At 43.7% G+C, this 25,613-nt stretch overlaps 1 protein-coding gene across 2 annotated transcripts in view; it reads right to left on the bottom strand.

Moving 5' to 3' along the window:
• usp53b (ubiquitin specific peptidase 53b) overlaps window positions 1-25,613 on the bottom strand; it is a 60,262-nt gene that overhangs the window by 6,262 nt on the left and 28,387 nt on the right. Inside the window, exons 12-18 of one of the 2 annotated variants that reach the window (XM_014195558.3) lie at window positions 23,362-23,472; window positions 22,858-22,980; window positions 20,768-21,578; window positions 20,307-20,374; window positions 4,255-4,333; window positions 3,241-4,124; window positions 2,905-2,993 (exon numbers count right to left, since the gene is read on the bottom strand). In XM_014195558.3, the coding sequence (XP_014051033.3) occupies window positions 2,917-2,993; window positions 3,241-4,124; window positions 4,255-4,333; window positions 20,307-20,374; window positions 20,768-21,578; window positions 22,858-22,980; window positions 23,362-23,472 (2,153 nt within the window). In that variant the 3' untranslated portion in view covers window positions 2,905-2,916. The remainder of the gene's footprint in view (window positions 1-2,904; window positions 2,994-3,240; window positions 4,125-4,254; window positions 4,334-20,306; window positions 20,375-20,767; window positions 21,579-22,857; window positions 22,981-23,361; window positions 23,473-25,613) is intronic. The other variant, XM_014195559.3, reaches the window with a different exon arrangement.

Below are 25,613 nucleotides of genomic sequence, written 5' to 3'. Positions count from 1 at the left end.
ATTTTCAAATACATGTAGTTTCATTTCATTTGGTTGAGTCCAATCAAACCAATGCAATAATACTAGAAGTGCACCACACAAACTATATATTTTTGATTAACAGATATTTGAAAGTATTTAAAGTATTCAACCTATGTATTTGATCGAAGTCTGGTTTATTGGTTGTGCGTTTTTCAGCTCTTGTTTTTGCTTGTTGAAGTTTACATTTTAGTAATTTAGTAGACACTTTTATTCAGAGCAGCTTAGTTAGTGCATTTATCTTAACGGCCCAATGCAGCCATTTATATATCAATATCAACGTGTTTCTGGGTAACAATTAAGTACCTTACAATAATAGATTTCCATTAAAATGAACAAAGATAGCTTTTTAGCAAAATTAACTTTTCTCAAACAAAGATTTAGCTAGGACTGTCTGGTAGTGGTCTGAGGGGGGAGGGGGAAACTGAAAACTAGCTGTTATTGGCAGAGAGGTTTGGGACATTCTTTGTTATTGGTCAATTAACCAATTTACCACATAGTAATGTCACAATGGAGAGCCGAAACTCCCGCCCATGCAAACCTGCTGATAATAAGGCAATGCGTAGATTGTATTTTCAACCAGCAACTATCAGATACAGTGAGGGTAGGCTAGTCTACATAATGAGATTATTATGTATAAGAGCAAGAATATTTTATTTGTCAAACGTCAATCATCATGTCACCAGAATAAGACCATCGATATTTATTGTAAAGGAGCATCAAGAAGTTCATCATAACTTATTATATATAGCCTAAACGTTTTTGGTTTACCGAGTCGTAGTGGGAGGACCACACACCATATCATTGCGTGACTCCAAGCTTACTTTGATACGATGGTTATTATATCAATATATGTGTATAAAGGCGTTTCCACTGGCATTTCTCGCATGATACATTTTACAGACACAAAAATTCACACTTCGAACAAACACATTATCTGTCAGCATTTATACAATTGTATCGAAACTGCTCCCATCACAGCTGTGGATGGAAACATGGTTACTGTAAGCAAACATTTCCTCAATAAGTAGCAAAGTCAGTGCTTGTCCTGAGTAGTGGTATTGAACAGCTTAAATTCTAGTATACAGATGAATATATTTATTTATTGTATTTTATTTAACCTTTATTTAACTAGGCAAGTCAGTTAAGAACAAATTCTTATTTACAATGACGGCCTACCAAAAGGCAAAAGGCCTCCTGCGGGACGGGGGCCTGGGAATAAAATAAATACAATATAAATATAGGACAAAACACACATCACAACAATAGAGACAACACAACACCACATAAAGAGAGACCTAAGACAACAACATAGCAAGGCAGCAACACATGACAACACAGCATGGTAGCAACACAACATAACAACAACATGGTAGCAACACAACATGGTAGCAGCACAAAAGATGGTACAAACATTATTGGGCACAGTCAACAGCACAACGCTCAAGAAGGTAGAGACAACAATACATCACACAAAGTAGCCACAACTGTCAGAAAGAGTGTCCATGATTGAGTCTTTGAATGAAGAGATTGAGATAAAACTGTCCAGTTTGAGTGTTTGTTGCAGTTCGTTCCAGTCGCTAGCTGCAGCGAACTCAGGGATGTGTGTGCTTTGGGGACCTTTAACAGAATGTGACTGGCAGAACGGGTGTTGTATGTGGAGGATGAGGGCTGCAGAAGATATCTCAGATAGGGGGGAGTGAGACCTAAGGGGGTTTTATAAATAAGCATCAACCAGTGCGTCTTGCGACGGGTATACAGAGATGACCAGTTTACAGAGAAGTATAGAGTGCAGTGATGTGTCCTATAAGGAGCATTGGTGGCAAATCTGATGGCCTAATGGTAAAGAACGTCTAGCCGCTCGAGAGCACCCTTACCTGCAGATCTATAAATTATGCCTCCGTAATCTAGCATGGGTAGGATGGTCATCTGAATCAGGGTTAGTTTGGCAGCTAGGGTGAAAGAGGAACGATTTCGATAGAGGAAACCAAGTCTAGATTTAACTTTAGCCTTTGATATGTGCTGAGAGAAGGACAGTGCACCGTCTAGCCATACTCCCAAGTACTTGTATGAGGTTACCTCAAGCTCTAAACCCTCAGAGCTAGTAATAACACCTGTGGGAAGAGGGACAATTTTCTTACCAAACCACATGACCTTTGTTTTGGAGGTGTTCAGAACAAGGTTAAGGGTAGAGAAAGCTTGTTGGACACTAAGAAAGCTTTGTTGTAGAGCATTTAGCACAAAATCCGGGCCAGCTGAGTATAAGACTGTATAATCTGCATAGAAATGGATGACAGAGCTTCCTACTGCCTGAGCTATGTTATTGATGTAAATTGAGAAAAGCGTGGGGTCTAGGATTGAGCCTTGGTGACAGGCAGTGGCTGAGACAGCAGATCTTCTGACTTTATACACTGCACTCTTTGAGAGAGGTAGTTAGCAAACCATGCCAAAGACCCCTCAGAGACACCAATACTCCTTAGCCGGCCCACAAGAATGGAATGGTCTACCGAATCAAAAGCTTTGGCCAAGTCAATAAAAATAGCAGCACAATATTGCTTAGAATCAAGGGCAATGGTGACATCATTGAGGACCTTTAAGGTTGCAGTGACACATCCATAGCTTATATATGTAAATATATATATAGATTTTTTACTGCATTAAATTAATGTGTCCTCATCATCACCAGTGAAATGAAATTACTTTGTGCCTGCCCTTCTCTCACTGATTTTGACCCAGGCGAGTGCAGCATGTCATGCTGTAATGCTTGCACAAAATAAACTGCATCTGTATGCATACAAGGATCTGGTAGCGGAGCCATCAAAAAGGTGCTGATAAGAGGAACTGTGATACATGGCAATTCCTGAAAGGTCACAGCGTATCACTTACCAGGTAATTTCATCACAAATAGCCACGCTCATCCAGTCCTTTGGCTGTCACTGGGTTCCATTTTGCAGTGGGCTTATTGCTGTTATGACCTGTTTTTGTGGAAAAAATAAAACAATATAGATGAACTCAATGCAAAAACACACATGAAAAATATTTATATATTTTTTTTACAGATGACGTCAAAGCTAATTTTGGGCAGATGCCAGCATTTAAAATATTTGGATGCTTTATATTTCTACATAGAGTTGTAAGTTTACAGTTGAGACCACTCGTTTTGGAACAGTACATGACTGCCCGTAGGTGTTTTGACAAGCCGCTGTGACTGTCCAAGCTTACCTGCATCAGGCCGGGTTTTGGGTGGGTCTAGCATGGAGTGTGTATTTGCGGGGTGCAGGTGGTGGCTGGGTTGTTCTCGGGGCTCAGTTGGTGCTTTGGGGACGATAGCTGAGAGTAGGAGGGGTCGCTGGTGATGGTACTTAAGTCTGTACGTGTCTGTCATGCAATTGTCCACGCTGAAGTACGTGGTGAGGGAAACCCCTTGGGCTACCGCTAACTCGGCTCCAGGTGGCCTGCAGATGGGGAACCTCTCCTCGCTTTCGCCCGACGATGGGTTGCTCCTTTCTGGGTCCGAGCCCGACTTGGAGCTGGCACTCGATGAGGGCCTCTGCAGAGGGCCATTGGATTCCGACCTCTGGTTGGGGCTGGGGGTATGTGAGGCCGGGGTGGGCCGGACGCTGGGCCGGGGGCTGGTCTGGGAGGGCTCTTGGAGTAGCCTGGGACGGAAGCAATGGTGGCCAACATCCCCCTGGTGAGGGGAGGCTCGCTGGGCGGCTTTAGGGTGAGGCAATGGCGGCATGGAGGGCTGATGTTGCGATGAGGGCTCTTCCAGTTCGATATGGGGAGGTTGGTGGAAGGCCAGGTGGTGGGGGGGACAGGGGCAGGGAGACTCGGACAGAAGGGGCTTGATGTTGCTGGAGCGGTAGGCACTGTCCTCTGGTTCCGAGAGATTTCCAGCCAGGTCGTCGGAGCTGTTCCACTCCGAGCTGCTGGTTTTACCCAAGCGCCGCAGGGCGGGGCTGTCGCCATGGTGACCACCTCTGTTGTTGTTACTCATCTCTGGCGATCCCATCATGTGACTGCTCCTATTGTCTGAGGAGCTAGCGTCCCTCTCTGGACCAGCTCCTTTCTTAGAACTGCCGGAGCTGTATCTACATTTTCGTCTGTAGAATAGAATACAATAGAATAGAACACAATAGACCTTTTAAGAGCACAAAATATGGATGTACACATTGACAATTAACAACATTAAACATATCAATAACAATAACAATATCCAAGTTGGTACATTACCTTGAACTTGGACTACTTTTCAGGAGATGTGAAACTTGATGGTCGCAGTTCTTTCCCTGAGTTGTCAGTTGATGTTTGCCTAGAAAACAAATAGACAAAGCTGACTCACTGCTTAGGACAAAATTAAAATGAAACCCCAAAATCATGCAATCACCAACATTTTATGGAGTTATTTATTTACATTATTTATAAAGTATGGATAGTTTTCCCCCCACAATAAATCTTGACATTCTGTCCAAAAGGGAAAAGTAATACAACTTGGGGGTGATTCCATTGAATAAATTCAATCAACAGTTAATCAGGTCTATTTATTCATGATTTCTAAATTAGGAAAAAGTATTTGACATTTTCATTTAAACCTCCATTTTCTAGAGACAGATAGAAACTGACACCTAATCGCAGAGATGAGAAATAACAAACAGAGAAACACACAGGAGTGACATTAGAGCGAGGGAGAAAGCGAAAGAAAGAAAGAAAGAAAGAAAGAAAGAAAGAAAGAAAGAAAGAAAGAAAGAAAGAAAGAAAGAAAGAAAGAAAGAAAGAAAGATGGACAGGCAGGTAGACAGACAGAAACAGAGACAGAGAGAAAGAGAGAGAGAGAGAGAGAGAGAAATAGGGAATGGTCTATTTTCAGGGAGATAGCCTATTTCTCTCACAGTGCTAGTGAGTTGGGAGAGTAAAAGCATTTCTATTTTCTGACACATGGTGGCAGCACAGTGTTGATCTCCACCGCCATTGGCCCTGCTGCCAGATCGACCAATCGGGCCAGCAGACGGGCCAGCACAGCAGGAGGCAGTATGCATGCTAAATTCATCCACTTTAAAAATAGAAGCGTCTTTTTTTCCCCCCACTGACCTAGAGGTCCATGCAAGGATAAAAGCTGTGGGAGTTGGTTTGGCTCTAGATTCACACAGGCTTGACTGGAGAAGGAAGCATTGCTATAAGCTAACGTATTCAGGTAAAGGGATAAAACATGTTCAACTCTATGCTCTTGCATAAAACAATGAAAGAGTGCTTGCAGTCAACACTCGATCACATGAAAATGTTAAAAAGGGGCCAGCACTCACTTGATTCAGTTACAATAAATGCTTTCAATAGCTTAGCGTTTATATATTTTACGGGGAGAATATCCTACTAAAGCACACAGTGCTCTACACACAAGCTAACATATTAACAACAATGACTAAGGTGGAAACAGTCAAGTCCAGCTGCGGCATCTGAACAAGCATTTGGGGATTACTGTCAGATTAATGAATGTGGAGGGGCTTAGTGGGTGAACAGGTTAAATCAACAGGTGGACATTCTAGAGACATACAGACAACCAGCGCACAATCCAAAATGACATTCTGTTTTACATTTATTCACCCCATACTGTGTTTTCATTTTTTTTCTGTGACTAAAATGTCCTCTTTAGCCTCTGAACACACATAGGATAAAACGTAACTAAAATGCCATACTCTGGCCCCTCAATAATAAGATCAAGCTCTCAACATGACAACAACAAATTACAGTCAGTATGTTACTACATTTTTATATTTTGCCTACCCTCATTCTCCGTGTGGAAAATAGTCAGAAACCTACAGTACTGCAGAACACATATCCTACTGGACACTACACATGTCTGATAGATTTTGATGTGACACTTACAGTACTGCTATTTACAGTAGCAACAGTTGGCCATTTGTTAGGTCGGCTCAAAATCTATTTCCACGCTAGGTTTATTTAGCGTTTTCTTCTCGGAAATCGTCAGGTTTTTTAAATAGCTAGTGCAGATTAGAACGTAAGAGATTTGAAGGGCTTGGATTTGCATGACTCACCAGGGCTGTGCAATCATGACAAAAATCCTTTGCGTTTAGGGCCTATTGCCCCCATATTCAGTTGGCCATAATCTAGCACCATTAAATCAGGGGATCAAAATGAAAAGTCCCTTAATCTGCTTTTCCTTCTTTTTTAAAGCCTATGTTTCCCTGAAACATTGGTATAGGGGAGGGGAAGATAATACTGGTATATCCCTTTTCAAAACACTGAGGAGTTTGTCTTTGCTCAGATGTAAATACAAAGTCATCTTATAATACAGTTTGAAGATTTTATCAAGGGTTGAACTATGATAGTGTGATGGAAATGAAGTACAACATTTCCATCACAATAGACAGAAGATACATTATGTATTGTATTGACTTAGAACTATAACTATGATTTTGCAGTTATAATGGATAGAAGATACATTATGTATTGTATTGACTTAGAACTATTACTATGATTTTGCAGTTATAATGCTAGATCTTTGTAAGAATAAACATTTTTTTGAAGTGTTCTGAGAGATTTGTTATGAATGCAACTCTTTAGGGACAGTTTGAAATATGAAAAAAATATTTTCACATGACCCTCCCCTTGCACTGTAAAATGTTCTGCACACCCTCCCACTCATAAAAAAATATATAAAAAAATGATTACCACCATAAATAACAATAACTGTAGCAACCTTGTGTTTCTAAACGTGGATATTGTCTTTAGAAGGTTGAGGGTTCGCCGACCACCATGGACAAGCTCACTCTCCCTGCCTGTATCTTTACACTACGACAAGAGCCAGCTGCAGACAATGATCAGCTACTGTAGGGGGAGTTTTCCACCAACAGGTTTTTTCCACCAACAGGTTTCTATGCCAATGCACCACACACAACCAATAAGCAAGACATAACTGCATACCGATTACCAACTTCAAGCACTTATCATCATGGTTTGTGCCTTCAACACCACAACCAAGTAGAGAATGTCAGTCTCGAAAAAACAGAATATACATCTCTCCCTACTCAATATCGAAGGAGTGGTTTGACAATCTCCAAATGTCATGAAACATCTTTGCGTTTTGTAACAGTTGTCTCTCTACATTAATCGAATAGCCGTTAAGCAGTTTGGATGATGGAATGATATTCGAGTGTAGTGGATGAACGAGAGAAGATAGCCGACGGGAGAATTTTGAAGTAGCCTAATCAGATGTAAACACTGTGACTAGTTGTGTTTATGCCACACATAAAAGGTAATACATTTAAAAAGTGAAATGACAAATATTTATGCTATATTGAAGCGTTAGGTTCTAGGTCAAAGAATAGCCGCTCAGATCGGAAAGGAGGCAGAACACTTGTTATACTTTTGTGAGGACAGACACTGGGAGACGAGAAGCAAGTACAGGGAGTGATTTAATAGATACACGGACATATAACAAAACAAGAACAGCGTCTGGACAGGGGGAAAAAAACAACATTAATGCAGACAATGGGAAGAAACTGAGGAAGTGACAGATATAGGGGAGGCAATCAATAAAGCAATGGAGTCCAGGTGAGTCCCATGAAACGCTGATGCGCGTAACGATGGTGACAGGTGTGCGTAATTACATTTACATTTAAGTCATTTAGCAGACGCTCTTATCCAGAGCGACTTACAAAATGGTGCATTCACCTTATGATATCCAGTGGAACAACCACTTTACAATAGTGCATCTAAATCTTTTAAGGGGGGGGGGGGGGGGGGGGGTTAGAAGGATTACTTTATCCTATCCTAGGTATTCCCTAAAGAGGTGGGGTTTCAGGTGTCTCCGGAAGGTGGTGATTGACTCCGCTGTCCTGGCGTCGTGAGGGAGCTTGTTCCACCATTGGGGTGCCAGAGCAGCAAACAGTTTTGACTGGGCTGAGCGGGAACTGTGCTTCCTCAGAGGTAGGGGGGCCAGCAGGCCAGTGGTGGATGAACGCAGTGCCCTTGTTTGGGTGTAGGGCCTGATCAGAGCCTGAAGGTATGGAGGTGCCGTTCCCTTCACAGCTCCGTAGGCAATCACCATGGTCTTGTAGCGGATGCGAGCTTCAACTGGAAGCCAGTGGAGAGAGCGGAGGAGCGGGGTGACGTGAGAGAACTTGGGAAGGTTGAACACCAGACGGGCTGCGGCGTTCTGGATGAGTTGTAGGGGTTTAATGGCACAGGCAGGGAGCCCAGCCAACAGCGAGTTGCAGTAATCTAGACGGGAGATGACAAGTGCCTGGATTAGGACCTGCGCCGCTTCCTGTGTGAGGCAGGGTCGTACTCTGCGAATGTTGTAGAGCATGAACCTACAGGATCGGGTCACCGCCTTGATGTTAGTGGAGAACGACAGGGTGTTGTCCAGGATCACGCCAAGGTTCTTAGCACTCTGGGAGGAGGACACAAGGGAGTTGTCAACCGTGATGGCGAGATCATGGAAGGGGCAGTCCTTCCCCGGGAGGAAGAGCAGCTCCGTCTTGCCGAGGTTCAGCTTGAGCTGGTGATCCGTCATCCACACTGATATGTCTGACAGACATGCAGAGATGCGATTCGCCGCCTGGTTATCAGAAGGGGGAAAGGAGAAGATTAATTGTGTGTCGTCTGCATAGCAATGATAGGAGAGATAATGTAATTATCTAGTAATAGTAATGGTGGGCGGAGCGCCAGAAAGGGGGAGCGGGAGCGAGAGCAGGCGTGACAACGTTCCTCAATAATGGGCCTGCTGGGAGCTTAGGCCTATGTGGACACACTATATAGGACGACTTCGGAGAATGATGATCGGCAACAGACACTGCATTAGCATCAGAAGTAAAACTATTGCCAGACTATCCTGCTACTGTGCCTTTCTATAATCTGTCCTGAGTAGACCCACAACTGATCCTAATGGAATGAATAGAATGAAACATTCAAATAACAGGGCTTTTGCACCATTACAATTTACAGCCCAGAGTAGAATTTTACTCAATTGTACTCTCTTGTGGATTCATATTGAACATTTGTGAAGATTTGAATATTTTTTTGTGTGGTGGGATTGATAGTTAACCTATTGCAGATCTTGACAAAAGAGTCACCTACCACGATTGTCACTATGGATAGAAGGTAGTATAGACAGTTGACTGGTAGACTACCCAGCTAGCACATAACGTTCTGAGAACCATATGTTTCTTAGAACTTGGTGAGTGTGTGGTTGTCCTATGGTTATTTTGCATACAACCTTCCCAAAACATTCTGGGAATGGTGCAGGATACCCAGCTACTGTAGCACATACACTATATATAGAAAAGTATTTGGACACCCCTTCAAATGAGTGGATTTGGCTATTTCAGCAACACCCGTTACTGACAGGTGTATACAATTGAGCACACAGCCATGCAATCTCCATTGACAAACACTGGAAGTAGAATGGCCTTACTGAATAACTCAGTGACTTTCAATGTGGCACCGTTATAGGATACCACCTTTCCACCAAATCATTTCATGACATTTCTGTCCTGCAAGAGCTTCCCCAGTCAACTGTAAGTGCTATTATTGTGAAGAGGAAACGTCTAGGAGCAACAAAGGCTCAGCCACAAAGTGGTAGGCCACACAAGCTCACAGAACGGGACCACTGAGCGCTGAAGCATGTAGAGCGTAAAAATAGTCTGTCCTCGGTTGTAACACTCACTACCGAGTTCCAAACTCTTCAAAAGCTGCCAGGAGCTTCATGAAATGGGTTTCCATGGCCGAGCAGCCGCACACAAGCCTAAGATCACCATGCGCAATGCCAAGCGTAGGCTGGAGTGGTGTAAAGCTTGCCGCTATTGGACTATTGGAATCTGCCCCAATGCATAGTGCCAATTGTAAAGTTTGGTGGAGGAGGAATAATGGTCTGGTTCAGCCTAGGTCCGTTGGTTCCAGTGAAGGGAAATCTTAACACTACAGCATACAGCATACAATGACATTCTAGACGTGGAAACAGTGTGAGGAAGGCCCTTTCCCATTTTACCATGACAATGCCCCCGTGCACAAAGCGAGGTCCATACAGAAATGGTTTGTCGAGATCGTGTGGAAGAACTTCACTGGCCTGTACAGAGCCCTGACCTCAACCTCATCAAACACCTTTGGGATGAATTGGGACGCCGACTGCATGCCAGGCCTAATCGCCCAACATCAGTGCTTGACCTCACTAATTCTCTTATGGCTGAATAGAAGCAAGTCCAGGAGCAATTTTTCAACATCTAGTGGAAAGCCTTCCCAGAAGAGTGGAGGCTGTTATAGCAGCAAAAGGGGGACCAATTCCATATTAACGCCCATGATTTTGGAATGAGATGTTCGATGAGCAGGTGTCCACATACCTTTGGTCATGTAGTGTAACATTCTGAGAACCATATGTTTCTTCGGTGGGAATTTCAGTACTTCAGCATAACATTTCCTACAGGTTTCCCGATGGTTCTATTTAAAGTAATGTTCTCAAATTGTTCCGAGACCATTAAGAAACAATGTCATTCTGTTAGAATTTCAGTACTTCAGAAGAACGTTTTCTACAGGTTTCCTCATGGTCCTATTTAAAGTCATGTTCTCAGAATGTTCAGAGAACATTAAGAAACAACATTCTTCTGTGGGAATTTCAGTACTCCAGGATATTATTTTCTGCAGGTTTCATTATGGTGATAAATATTAAGTCATGTTTTCAGAACATTAAGAAAACTTTCCATAAAAAACACAAGAAAACACTACTAACGTTCAAAGAACATTCTAAGAATGTCATTTACAAATAGATACAGTTCCTTGAGAAAGTATTCACACCCCTTGACTTTTTAAAAATGTTGTAGTATTACAGCCTGAATTTAAAAAGGATTAAATTGAGACTTTGTATCACTGGCCTACACACAATACCCCAAAATGTCAAAGTGGAATTATGTTTGTAGAAATGTTTACAAATAATAAAAAAAATTAATCTGAAATGTCTTGACTCAATACGTATTCAACCCCTTTATTATGGCAAGCCTAAATATGTTCAGGACTAAACATTTTCTAAACAAGTCATAGTGTTTAACATGATTTTTGAATGACTACCTAATTTCTGTACTCCACACATACACATATCTGTAAGGTCCTTCAGTTGAGCAGTGAATTTCAAACACCGATTCAACCACAAAGACCAAGGAGGTTTTTCCAATGCCTTGCAAAGAAGGGCACCTATTGGTAGATTGGTAAAACCAAAAAAAGCAGATATCGAATATCCCTTTGAAGATGGTGAAGTTATTAATTACACTTTGGATGGTGTATAAATATACCCAGTCACTAAAATGACATACCCAAATCTAACTGCCTGTAGCTCAGGACCTGAAGCAAAGATATGCATATTATTGATACCATTTGAAAGGAAACACTTTGAAGTTTGTGGAAATGTGAAATTAATGTAGGAGAATATAACACATTAGATCTGGTAAAAGATAATACAAACAAAAAAAACATGTGTTTTCAATTTTATTTTCATCATCTTTGAAATGCCAGAGAAAGGCCATAATATAATATTGCAGTTTAGATGCTATTTAGATTTTGGACACTAGATGGCAGCAGCGTGTGGGCATAGTTTCACATTCATCCAGTGAAGCATTGCAATACTGCACAGTATATTGTATCAAGTCTGCCCAAATGTGCCGAATTGGTCAATTGATACATTTTCAAGTACATAACTATACAGAACATACAAAAATGTTAAGGTAATACAACATTTAAGTTTACACACTTCCAGGAATATCATACATGACGGATCATTAGCTTATACACCAACTTTCACAAATCTAGATTGCCGGGCAGGGTGGGTGTGGAGCCAGAGACAGCAGGGCTTGAAACTGTAGAACCCAGTTCCTTCATTTGAATATAAAAAATGATTTTATCAAACAAAACTATGCTACATTTTATCACTGGGACCCTGAGGATGACAAATCAGAGCAAGATTACTGAATGTAAGTACACTATTTACCTTCAGAGGTGAATGTATCAAAGCAGTTGCAGTGATACAAGTGTTTTGTTGTTGCGCACTATCCTCAGACAATAGCATGGCATTTTTTCACTGTAATAGCTATTGTAAATTGGACTGTGCAGTTAGATTAACAAGTATTTAAGCTTTCGGCCCATATAACACATGCTGTTTGCTGTTACTTACAACGTCATTCTATTCACATTAGCGCACGTTTGCATCAACCGTCCCGGTATAGGGACACCGATCCCGTAGATGTTCCTAACTCAGTTACTGGAGAGGAAGAAAACTTCTCAGGGATTTCACCATGAGGCCAATGGTAACTTTAAAACAGTTACAGAGCTTAATGGCTGTGATCATAGAAAACTGAGGATGGAACAACATTGTAGTTACTCCACAATAATAACCTACATGACAGAGTGAAAAGGAAGGAAGCCTACAGTCATGGACAAAAGTTTTGAGAATACTTATTTTTAACTGTTAGTTTGTTTTGCCAAAATCTTATTTGTTGTGTCAGGTTAAGGTTTATTTTATTTTCAAGTACATAACTCTGGGGAGTTTCCTGGCCATGGACCCAAAATATCGATGTTTTGTTCCCCGAGCCACTTAGTTATCACTTTTGCCTTATGGCAAGGTTCTCCATCATGCTGGAAAAGGCATTGTTTGTCACCAAACTGTTCCTGGATGGTTGGGAGAAGTTGCTCTTGGAGGATGTGTTGGTACTATTCTTTATTGATGGCTGTGTTCTTAGGCAAAATTGTGAGTGAGCCTACTCCCTTGGCTGAGAAGCAACAACACATGAATGGTCTCAGGATGCTTTACGGTTGGCATGACACAGGACTGATGGTAGCGCTCATCTTTTTTCCGGATGCCCCAAACAATCGGAAAGGGGATTCATCAGAGAAAATGACTTTACCCCAGTCCTCAGCAATCCAATCCCTGTACCTTTTGCAGAATATCAGTCTGTCCCTGATGTTTTTCCTGGAGAGAAGTGGCTTCTTTGCTGCCCTTCTTGACATCAGGCCATCCTCCAGAAGTCTTCGCCTCACTGTGCGTGCAGATGCACACACACCTGCCTGCTGCCATTCCTGAGCAAGCTCTGTACTGGTGGTTCCCCGATCCCGCAGCTGAATCAACTTTAGGAGACAGTCCTGGCGCTTGCTGGACTTTCTTGGGCGCCCTGAAGCCTTCTTCACAACAATTGAACCACTCTCCTTGAAGTTTTTGATGATCCGATAAATGGTTGATTTAGGTGCAATCTTACTGGCAGCAATGTCCTTGCCTGTGAAGCCCTTTTTGTGCAAAGCAATGATGACGGCACGTGTTTCTTGCAGGTAACCATGGTTGACAGAGGAAGAACAATGATTCCAAGCACCACCCTCCTTTTGAAGCTTCCAGTCTGTTATTCGAACTCAATCAGCATGACAGAGTGATCTCCAGCCTTGTCCTCGTCAACACTCACACCTGTGTTAGCGAGAGAATCACTGACATGATGTCAGCTGGTCCTTTTGTGGCAGGGCTGAAATGCAGTGGAAATGTTTTTGGGGGGGATTCAGTTCATTTGCATGGCAAAGAGGGACTTTGCAATTCATCTGATCACTCTTCATAACATTCTGGAGTATATGCAAATTGCCATCATACAAACTGAGGCAGCAGACTTTGTGAAAATTAATATTTGTGTCATTCTCAAAACCTTTGGCCACGACTGTATACAGAATAAAAATATTCAAAAACATGCATCCTGTTTGCAACAATGCACTAAAGTGAAACTGCAAAAAATGTGTCAAAGAAATTAACTTCCTGTCCTGAATTCAAAGCGTTATGTTTGGGGAAACTCCAACAGAACACATCACTGACTCTCCATATTTTCAAGCATGGTGGTAGCTGCATCATGTTATGGGTATGCTTGTCATGGGAAAGGACTAGGGAGGTTTGTAGGATAAAAAGTAACGGAATAGAGCTAAGCATAGGCAAAAGTGGGAGACAAATTCACCTTTCTTGTCACGTCCTGACCAGTAAAAGGGGTTGTTTGTTATTGTAGGTTGGTCAGGGCGTGGCAGAGGGTGTTTGTTTTGTGTGTTTCGGGTTTTTGGTGTATGTTCTATATTTTCTATTTCTATGTGTTTATCTGGGTTTTCTATTTCTATGTTGTGGTTTTGGAACAACCTCCAATTAGAGATAGCTGGTTGTCGTTGCCTCTAATTGGAGGCCATATTTAAGTGGGTTAATTTTCTCTTGTGTTTGTGGGTGGTTGTTTCCGTGTATAGTCTGAGCACCTTACAGGACTGTTTTCGTCGTTTGTTTTGTGTAAGTGTTTTGTTTGGTTTTTCTTCAATAAAAGGAAGATGAGCATTCACATACCCGCTGCGTTTTGGTCTACATACAACAACGCTTGTGACAGAACCATCCACCAACGAAGGACCAAGCCGCGGAGGAAGGAGCAGCAGGAAAAGTAAAGGGAGTCATGGACCTGGGAGGAGATCCTGGATGGGACAGGACCATGGCACCAGGTTGGGGAGTACCGGCGCCCGAAGGAGGAGCTGGAGGCAGCAAAGGCTGAGCGTCGGAGGTACGAGGCACTATATCCTCCATTTCAGGAGGTGGGAAGGCAGCCCCAATTTTTTTTTTGGGGGGGGGGGGGGAGGGAGCACACGGGGAGTTGGAGTAAGTCAGGCAATAGGCCTGAACCAACTCCTCGGGCTTATTATGGGGAGTGTTTGGCGGTGAGAGCACCGTGCTATGCGGAAGTGCGCACGGTCTCGCCCATCCGCACGCACAGTCCGGTACGAGCGATACCAGCCCCCCGCAAATGCCGTGCTAGAGTGGGCATCCAGCCAGGGAGAAGTATGCCTGCTCAATACATCTGGCCACCAGTGCGTCTCCTAGGCCCAGGCTGCCCTGCGCACGGCAGCCATCATGCCTCGGCACAACCCAGTTCGTCCTGTGCCAGCACTCCGCCCGTGCCGGGCTACAGTAACAATCCAGCCAGGACGGGTTGTGCAGGCTGTGCGCTCCAGACCTCCAGTGCGTAGTCAAAGCCCAGTGTATCCAGTTCCTGCTCCTCGCACTAGCCCTGTGGTGCGCATCACTGTTCTGGCGCCTCCAAAGCCAGCCCCACTCACCAGGCCTTTAGTGCGCCTGACCAGTCCAGTACGTCCTGTTCCTGCTCCTCGCACTAGCCCTGTGGTGCGTGTCACTAGTCTGGCGCCTCCAAAGCCAGCCCCACGCATCAGGCCTATAGTGCACCTGCCCAGTCCAGTACGTCCTGTTCCTGCTCCTCGCACTAGCCCTGTGGTGCATGTCACTAGTCTGGCACCTCCAAAGCCAGCTCCACGCATCAGGCCTTCAGTGCGCAGTCCCCGTCCAGAGCTTCCGACGACAGTTCCCCGTCCAGAGCTTCCGGCGACAGTTCCCCGTCCAGAGCTTCCGGCGACAGTTCCCCGTCCAGAGCTTCCGGCGACAGTTCCCCGTCCAGAGCTTCCGGCGACAGTTCCCCGTCCAGAGCTTCCGGCGACAGTTCCCCGTCCAGAGCTTCCGGCGACAGTTCCCCGTCCAGAGCTTCCGGCGACAGTGCCCCGTCCAGAGCTTCCGGCGACAGTGCCCCGTCTAGAGCTTCCAGCGACAATTCCCTGTCCAGTGCCGTCGGCGACGTCCTAAAGTCCGGAGCCGACAGAGACGGCCCACAGTCCGGAGCCTGCAGAGACGGCCCACAGTCCGGAGCCTGCAGAGACGGCCCTCAGTCCGGAGCCTGCAGAGATGCTCCTCATCCCTGAGTCTCCAGAGACGCTCCTCATCCCTGAGTCTCCAGAGACACTCCTCATCCCTGAGTGTCCAGCGACGCGCCTCAGCCCGAGGTCTCCAGCGACGCGCCTCAGCCCGAGGTCTCCAGCGACGCGCTTCAGCCCGAGGTCTCCAGCGACGCGCCTCAGCCCGAGGTCTCCAGCGACGCGCCTCAGCCCGAGGTCTCCAGCGACGCGCCTCAGCCCGAGGTCTACAGCGACGCACCTTAGCCCAGAGCCTTTAGCAGTGGTCTACAGCCATGAGCCTTCAAGCTTCAAGGGAGGTGGGCAGGTTAGGATGGGGACTAAAGCTGGAGCCTGAGCCACCTCCGTAGGGTTGGAGGATTGGGGAGGGGGGGGTGTAGCACGGGAGCCGTCGGTGACGGTAGCCACCCTCCCTTCCCTCCCTTTAGTTTGGGGTTATTTTTTGTGGGGTTTTGTGTTTCGGTGCATCCAGGGTCTGCACATTTGGGGGTGGGGGTACTGTCATGTCCTGACCAGTAAAAGGGGTTGTTTGTTATTGTAGGTTGGTCAGGGCGTGGCAGAGGGTGTTTGTTTGTGTGTTTCGGGGGTTTTGGTGTATGTTCTATATTTTCCATTTCTATGTGTTTATCTGTGTTTTCTTTTTCTATGTTGGGGTTTTGGAACGACCTCCAATTAGAGGCAGCTGGTTGTCGTTGCCTCTAATTGGAGGCCATATTTAAGTAGGTTAATTTTCTCTTGTGTTTGTGGGTGGTTGTTTCCGTGTATAGTCTGAGCACGTTACAGGACTGTTTTCTTCCTTTGTTTTGTGTAAGTGTTTTGTTTGGTTTTTCTTCAATAAAAGGAAGATGAGCATTCACATACCCGCTGCGTTTTGGTCTACATACAACAACGCTTGTGACATTTCTGTAGGACAATAACTTAAAACAAAGTGCCAAATATACACTGGAGTTGCTTACCAAGACGTCATTGAATGTTCCTGAGTGGCCTAGTTACAGTTTTGACTTAAATTGTCTTGAAAATTTATGACAAGACTTGAAAATGGCTGTCTAGCAATGATCAACAAACAACTTGACAGAGCTTGAAGATATTTTAAAATAATAATCTGCAAATATTGTACAATCCAGGTGTGCAAAGTATTTAGAGACTTACTCAGAAAGACTCACAGTTGTAATCATTGCCAAAGGTGATTCTAACATGTATTGATTTAGGGGGTTGAATACTTACAGTTGAAGTCGGAAGTTTACATACACTTAGGTTGGAGTCATTTAAACTCATTTTTCAACCACTCTACAAATTTCTTGTTAACAAACTATAGTTTTGGCAAGTCGGTTAGGACATCTACTTTGTGCATGACACAAGTCATTTTTCTAACAATTGAACAATTGTTTACAGACAGATTATTTCACTTACAATTCACTGTATCAGAACTCCACTGGGTCAGAAGTTTACATAGACTAAGTTGACTGTGCCTTTAAACAGCTTGGAAAATTCCAGAAAATGATGTCATGGCTTTAGAAGCTTCTGATAGGCTAATTGACAACATTTGAGTCAATTGGAGGTGTACCTGTGGATGTATTTCAAGGCCTACCTTCAAACTCAGTGCCTCTTTGCTTGACATCATGGGAAAAAAAAAAAAAATCAGCCAAGACCTCAGAAAAGAAATTGTAGTCTGGTTCACCCTTGTGAGCAATTTCCAAACGCCTGACGGTACCACGTTCATCTGTACAAACAATAGTACGCAAGTATAAACACCATGGGACCACGCAGCTGTCATACCTCTCAGGAAGGAGTGCGAAAAGTGCAAATCAATCCCAGAACAACAGCAAGGGACCTTGTGAAGATGCTGGAGGAAACAGGTACAAAAGTTTCTATATCCACAGTAAAACGAGTCCTACATCGACATAACCTGAAAGGCCGCTCAGCAAGGAAGAAGCCACTACTCCAAAAGAGCCATAGAAAAGCCAGACTCCGGTTTGCAACTGCACATGGGGACAAAGAATGGACTTTTTGGAGAAATGTCCTCTGGTCTGATGAAACAAAAGTAGAACTGTTTGGCCATAATATGTTTGGAAGATAAAGGGGGAGGCTTGCAAGCTGAAGAACACCAGCCCAATCGTGAAGCACGGGGGTGGCAGCATCATGTTGTGGGGGTGCTTTGCAGCAGGAGGACTGGTGCACTTCACAAAATAGATGGCATCATGAGGGAGGAAAATTATGTGGATATATTGAAGCAACATCTCAAGACATCAGTCAAATGGACAATGACCCCAAGCATACTTCCAAAATTGTGGCAAAAAGGCTTAACCTGTTATGGCTCGGGGGCAGTATTTTCACGGCTGGATAAAAAACGTACCCGATTTAATCTGGTTACTACTCCTGCCCAGTAACTAGAATATGCATATAATTATTGGCTTTGGATAGAAAACACTCCAGAGTTTCTAAAACTGTTTGAATGGTGTCTGTGAGTATAACAGAACTCAAATGGCAGGTCAAAACCAGAGAGATTCCTTTACAGGAAGTGGCCTGTCTGACCATTTCTTGAACTTCTTTGCCATCTCTATCTTTTACAAAGGATCTCTGCTCTAACGTGACACTTCCTACGTCTTCCATGGGCGCTCAGAGCCCGGGAAAAACCTGAATGTCGTCATCCCAGCCCCAGGCTGAAACACATTATCGCCTTTCTCAAGTGGCCGATCAAGGGACTGTGGGCTTAGGCGCGTGCCCTGGCCGCCCCCGTCTTTGTGATTTTTCCTCTGTTTGCCGAAAAGGAGATTCCCGGTCGGAATATTATCGCTTTTTTACGAGATAAATTGCATAAAAATTGATTTTAAACAGCGGTTGACATGCTTCGAAGTACGGTAATGGAATATTTAGACATTTTTTGTCACGAATTGCGCCATGCGCGCGACCCTGATTTACCATTTCGGATAGTGTCTGGGACGCACAAACAAAACGCCACTATTCGGATATAACGATGGATTATTTTGGACCAAACCAACATTTGTTATTGAAGTAGCAGTCCTGGGAGTGCATTCTGACGAAGACAACAAAAGGTAATCAAACTTTTATAATAGTAAATCTGATTTTGGTGAAGGCTAAACTTGCCGGGTGTCTAAATAGCTAGCCCGTGATGGCTGGGCTATGTACTTAGAATATTGCAAAATGTGCTTTCACCAAAAAGCTATTTTCAAATCGGACATATCGAGTGCATAGAGGAGTTCTGTATCTATAATTCTTAAAATAATTGTTATGCTTTTTGTGAACGTTTATCGTGAGTAATTTAGTAAATTGTTAGTAAATGCTTTTCTGAACGTCACATGCTAATGTAAAAAGCTGTTTTTTTTATATAAATATGAACTTGATTGAACAAAACATGCATGTATTGTATAACATAATGTCCTAGGTGTGTCATCTGATGAAGATCATCAAAGGTTAGTGCTGCATTTAGCTGTCTTCTGGGTTTTTGTGACATTATATGCTTGCTTGAAAAATGGGTGTCTGATGATTTCTGGCTTGGTACTCTGCTGACATAATCTAATGTTTTGCTTTCGCTGTAAAGCCTTTTTGAAATCGGACAGTGTGGTTAGATAAAGGAGAGTCTTGTCTTTAAAATGCTGTGAAATAGTCATATGTTTGAAAAATTGAAGTTTTTGTATTTTTGAGGAATTTGTAATTCGCGCCACGCCTATCATTGGATATTGGAGCAGGTGTTCCGCTAGCGGAACGTCTAGATGTAAGAGGTTAAGGACAACAAAGTCAAGGTATTGGAGTGGCCATCACAAAGCCCTGACCTCAATCCTATAGAAAATTTGTGGGCAGAACTGAAAAAGCGTGTGCGAGCAAGGAGGCCTACAAACATGACTCAGTTACACCAGCTCTGTCAGGAGGAATGGGTCAAAATTCACCCAACTTATTGTGGGAAGCTTGTGGAAGGCTAACTGAAACGTTTGACCCAAGTTAAACAATTTAAAGGCAATGCTACCAAATACTAATTGAATGTATGTAAACTTCTGACCCACTGGGAATGTGATGAAAGAAATAAAAGATGAAATAAATCATGAAAACCTGCAAAATGGTGACTATAAATCAGGGAAAAAACGTACTCCCTTGTTTTGGAGCAGCCCTCCCACCCCAGCACATTTTCGAACTGTACCTTAGAGAGAACATGACTGTCTTTCAGTTTAAACTACAAACGATGAACCTTCACTACATACAGCTGTAGGATCTTAATTGGACCAGTATTGTCGCAGCAAAAATAATCCTGCAGCATGTTGCTTGATCGGTGGTTAGGCTATATTAGTGGTTAGGCTATTAGCCGGCCAAAATTAGGCTACATGAAAAGTGCAAAACGGTTAATATAACCATGTGTTATTACATGTATTCAGTGAATTTATGTAAATCATGAAGCCCATCTCCCTTTCCTGCTGTGCAGAAAAATTCTCAGAAACAAAAGAGTGATAAAACTAAGATCATACATCTGTACAACAACTTCTATATTAAAAACACACTCTCGAAAGCTCAGAACATCCACTTACCTTGATGCAAAGGGGAGTGTACCGCATCAGGTTTTGAATCACATCTGTTTGGGTGAAGTTGACCCCTGCTGAGAAAAATAAGAAGATTTCAACTCTGAGAGTAAGATCGTTGTGATGCACCCAAGAGATGAAGCTTATGATGGACATTGTGGTGCAACTATCATTGTGCGATATTTAAAGTGTCAAATGCATTGTATTAGTGTCTGGAAACACATGGGTCCCCTGAAAAGACAAAAAATCTATATAAACAAATATAAGGCAAGTTTATTAGGTGTCAACCTATGAACTCGATTAAACGTAATGAATAGTGCATTACAGTCACTTAATACAAGACTTGAATGTAAACAAAGTCCACCTTTGTGACTGCACACCTGGCATTAACCTATGCTCCTAGGCTTTAGCTCAGCAGGCTAAAGCCCGGTGTCTAGATCTGGGTTCAAACCCCAGTCTGTCACACATACCTCTGAGACTGCACCTCTGGTGTCAACCGCTGCTCCTTCCCGGCAAAGCTGTCTACCCCGGGCGAGTCAGGGTTGGTGGAGCCACTGCTCAGCCGGTCGCTGCTCTCGTATCCCGACTCAGTCCTCTGGATGGTCCAGGTGTCGCTGCGCAACAGGGCTTTGGGCCCGCCCTTGGCCCTCCCCCCGCCATTGCTCCCACCCCCTCCACCGCCCCGGTCTCCGTGCCCACTTGCCCTGCCCTCCGATTCGAGGGAGCTGTGGCTCTCTGTCTCCTGCCGCTGCTCGTCCTCGTAAATCGTCATCAAGCACTTCTGCTGCTTGCGCTCTTCCCTTATCCTGAGACGCTCCCGTTCCCGCTCTTTATCCCTTTCCCGCTCTTTTTCCCAGTCCCGGTTGTCCCGTTCACTGCCGTGCGGCCTCTCCTGACAGGAGGGTTTAGAGAGCCGGGGGCTACCACCGCCGCCGTGCTGCTGCTGTTGTTGCCGTCGTTCAAGGTCATTCAAGACGCTGTCCACGTTCAGAACTTCCCGGATGGGCCTCCAGGAGGGCTTGGCTTTGTTGCGGCCCGCTCCCGACCCGCCACCCTTCTCCCACGCATCCTGGCTGCCATCCTGTTCTTGGCGACCAGGGGAGGTTTCCTGTCTCCAACTGTGTCCGCCAGGGGCACTGGATTGAGAGCGTGGGTCCTGGGAAGCTCTGTTCTGGTGGGAGGATGACAACTTGTCAGCCCGGGTGCCACTCCCGCCTCGCAACCTCTGGTTGGCGTGCTGCCTCAGCCCGCCCTCAGAAGGGGATCTGGCATAGGCCATATCTAAACAGGAAGTGACATACAGATGTAGGATCTTCATTTGTACCAGTTTGCTACAGCAGGACAATAATCCTGCAGCAGCAGGAAATGTGAATTATTATAATTAATGGACATTTTTGTAGGGGTTGATACATTAGGGCAGATCAAGTCTGAAATTTCAAAGTGAAAATTACAAACTTTAGAAATTCTAAACCTCAAATACACTACACATTTTTATTTTCCTAGATTGGAGAAAAGTTATCCTGCAACAGGGTGATCAAATTAAGATCATACATATGTAAGAAACAGCATTTTTGTATTAGTGTGCCAAGCGTGCATATTGCACATGTGTAGCACTGTAAAATGTATTTAGGCCTACAATCTACATATAAGCTTGATATAGGTGGTTTTTAAATATATTTCTCAGGATTGGATAAATGTTGCATGAAAAATGAATGGCTCAATTGAGAGAAGAAAATCTCCTGCACTTGGTCCAAGGTTTATATCGTAAAAGCCGAAGATATTTGATATTGGGATACAATGCCTTCCAACATCGTCCAGATTCGCCAAAATACAATATTACATAATCTTTCTCTGAATATTCTGTTTTAGGTGGAATTGTGGGTCGAGAAATCTGATTGGAGAGGGCACTTTTGGGACACATGTCACACGGTCTTCTGGGAAACACTGGCAAAATGCAACGCACATTATTTAGCTTTATCAGAAAATATACCTCTGAACTGAAAATGTATGAATAAAACCTAAGATTAGAGCCAACTTTATCTGTGTAGGACAGATGGTATGCTCTTTTCTTGGAGATTGGCCATTGCTGCCCTTAGTTTGCCCTTTTCTTCAGGGCCACATCTAAAATAAAATGTACCAAAACATTATACAAGTGACCCATCAGGCAATCTATTGGAAGTGCACCGCATCATCATATCACATTATAGTAAATACAATTTGTGGCTATAAACTGTGTGAAAAATCATACAACCAAACATGAGGAGAAAACCCTTGCATTTTAATAATCTACATTCAGGTTAACACAGTCAAGTGTACATTGACTTTGGTTGTAGCACTGGTTGGTTGTATAGTTCACTCATCACACACAACATTAAGTTTGTGGTAGTCAGTGACAAGTAACTGCCTCTGATTCAGTGAATAGTCATTTCTATCTGCCACTGGACACAATATACTGGTTCTTATGCATGTCATCAGCGCTCGTCATTGTTTTTCAAGGTACCCCTCAAAGTACAGTAAAACGTTACCTTGCGAGTATAACAATCACTGTACTGCACGTTACCTTTGTGTGGATCTAGTTTTCGATGCCCTCTTTCGGCCTCTTTCTTTATCCCTTCTACAACCCTCTGGGAAGTCTCCTTGGAAGGATCCCGGAATGTGTTGGGACTAGCAGGTGGGCCTTTCACTAGAGATATTGGGATTGGGATAACACGAGTGCTCTTTGGATTTGATTTGATTTATTTTACAATTTAAAAACACAATTCAACCACACAATGTGGATACAAAACATTTAAAATCATTAAGTATAACACAAAAAAGGTTTAACAACACTGTTATTAGTTTTAAGCTATTTAAAAAAAATCTTAGTTGTCTTCCTCTGCCAATTTGCATTTGGCCTTGGGGCCCTGACATATTTCATCTAAGGCCAAAGGGGCCTGGGTCATGTTCTTCAGGGCACCCCGAAGTACAACGATTTTAAAAGTTTTGAAATGGAATCGAAAATGAGGTTCAATACGCTTCAAAGCATTTACTGTTCTGTGTCTACTGGCCTTGACCCAGATCTTACCTCTTTTGTAGCCTGAGGTGGAGGGTGGAGCTAGCATCTGCTTATAGGGCCCCTGGTTGGAGCGGAGTGGGCCTGCTTTCTCCCGGACGGCATCCAGCTTCTTCATCCCTGCTGCAGAAGCAGAACATCAGACAGGCATTCAGTGAGATGAGGTGAGAGCTATTGGCCATGTTCCAGGCTGACTACATTTCAGACACATGCCAGATCTCAGAACGCTTGGATGGGTGTTTAACATGTCAGCTATCCACATCATATGATATAGCAACCTGATGCTTAATTGCGCAGTCAATGACGTGGCACACAACCAATGCAACATCTGCAATGCAGTTGGTCTGGAAAGCAACCTATGTGTATGAAAGCCTTTGTTCTAGCCTGACACTAACCCAGCTGATTGAGTTTCCCAACGGCAGAATAAAGTATGTTAAAGAAGGGCTAGAATAAAATCCTGCAGTGGTGGCCAACTGCACAGGAGGATTTAAAAAAACGTTATAATAATGTTGCACATTTTCCACAAGTGTTGTCTGCTCCATTGGTGTTTTTTACGACACATGACATGACCCAGCTCAGTAGTTGGCCTGTCACAAACCTGTGTGTCTATCCTTGCCAAGGTGTTCCGCCTCACTAAAACAGCAACTGGCCCAGTCTGGCATTAGTTCACTCCATTTTTGGTAGCATCTAGCCAGCCCATGTTGCGTCCCAATTCTCTACCCTGCTCCCTTGTGTGTACACATGTTCACTTGCCTTCACGGATTTAAAAGGAAAAGACTGGTGCAAAGAATACGGTGAAAACTCCCTTTAACCCAGGGGTCTCAAACCCATGGGAGCTATATCAGGCCCGCAAAATGCTTTCTTGTGGGGTCCAGACTGATATCTGATTCCGATTGGAATTAGGCCCTCAAAGGATTTTCTTGCTTTTGGAATCAACCCACATGCACAATTAGGTAAATTATTTAATATGCTTTTTAGATCATGCTTTTAAATGCATTAGTGAAGAGCGTCCAATTTGGGAGTGCACACTTTGGAAGAAAGGTCGAGAATTTGGACGCCTAACTAGTGTTACAGCATGCCAGCTACTCCTCATCCAAATCAGTAGTCATGTGTGACTATACAGTATATAGAACAACCAGTGAGCAGTATTTGCCAGTTAACCAGGCTTCAATTAGATCATGGAAAGGCATGCAAGGCCAAAATAAAGTACTTTTATCTGTCGGCACGGTGATTAGTAGTCCACCATTTGATTGTCCCCCCCAATTTGTTTTCGCTTTACAGGTGTAGCAATATCAAAGAAAAAATGCACTCTATGTTTACTTTATATAATTAGCCAAATATGGCATGGTAACAGTGTATTTATATTTGATTGGATTTCAACATGAAATAAGTATTTATGCTCTGAGTAGTCTGTGGCGAGCCCACAAGTTACACAATCTCCAAATCGGGAAAAGGTTATTCTCAGACAAGAGCATTGCTAAGGCAGGTTAACAATGCCTAAAAATAACTATCAACATCATCGATAATCCAGCCAATACTGCCCAAAAGCAGTATAACAAATATACGTCCTTATATAAACCAATAATCTACCTCAAACAATAACGAAACACAACACTTTAATTACTTACTCTTATCCACATAATAATGCAAATCAAATCCCATTCCAAAAGAGGTGACCGGATACGACGCCCAGGCTAAACGGTCCATTTCAAAGAGCAGGACACCATTTCCGAAAGCAAGTGCATATTAGAATGGGAACAAACGCGGGATGGGAGATCACGGGAGGGAGTGAAAGCTACCAAGCGCACTTGACCCGGGGAGCAGGGATTGCAGGGAGAGCAGGGATTAGGCAGGGAGGCAGGCGTGGGCGGTAATCTGCATGCCACAGACGTCCTCATATCAAGTTCAACTCTGCACACGACAAGGGCGGACAATCCCAATTCCCAACGCTCCGTCTGGGGAGCGGTTTTAAAAACAATGCCAGGCGCCATCACATTGAAAGGATGTTTTTTTTCTCAAAGCGACAGCAGTGTTAGTTGTGTACTGTAGGCCTCTGTATTACACATGTAGTTGAAGCAGGATAGTACATATTCTCTTTCCACAGCTACATTATTTGAGGGGAAATGTATTGTTGCTGGGTTGTGGGTGGTGGATATGTGATTAAGATAGAACCTTGTGTATGGGCAAGAAAATTGTGGAAAGACAGTAAGGATGACTGTGAAACAAAGTCTACTTAAGGCATTTAGGTAAAATGCATTCTACTT

The sequence above is a fragment of the Salmo salar genome, chromosome 04 (assembly GCF_965601325.2).
Source record: "Salmo salar chromosome 04, fSalSal1, whole genome shotgun sequence".
NCBI classification, from domain to species: domain Eukaryota; kingdom Metazoa; phylum Chordata; class Actinopteri; order Salmoniformes; family Salmonidae; genus Salmo; species Salmo salar.
This window is presented reverse-complemented; position numbering and strand designations above follow the sequence as displayed.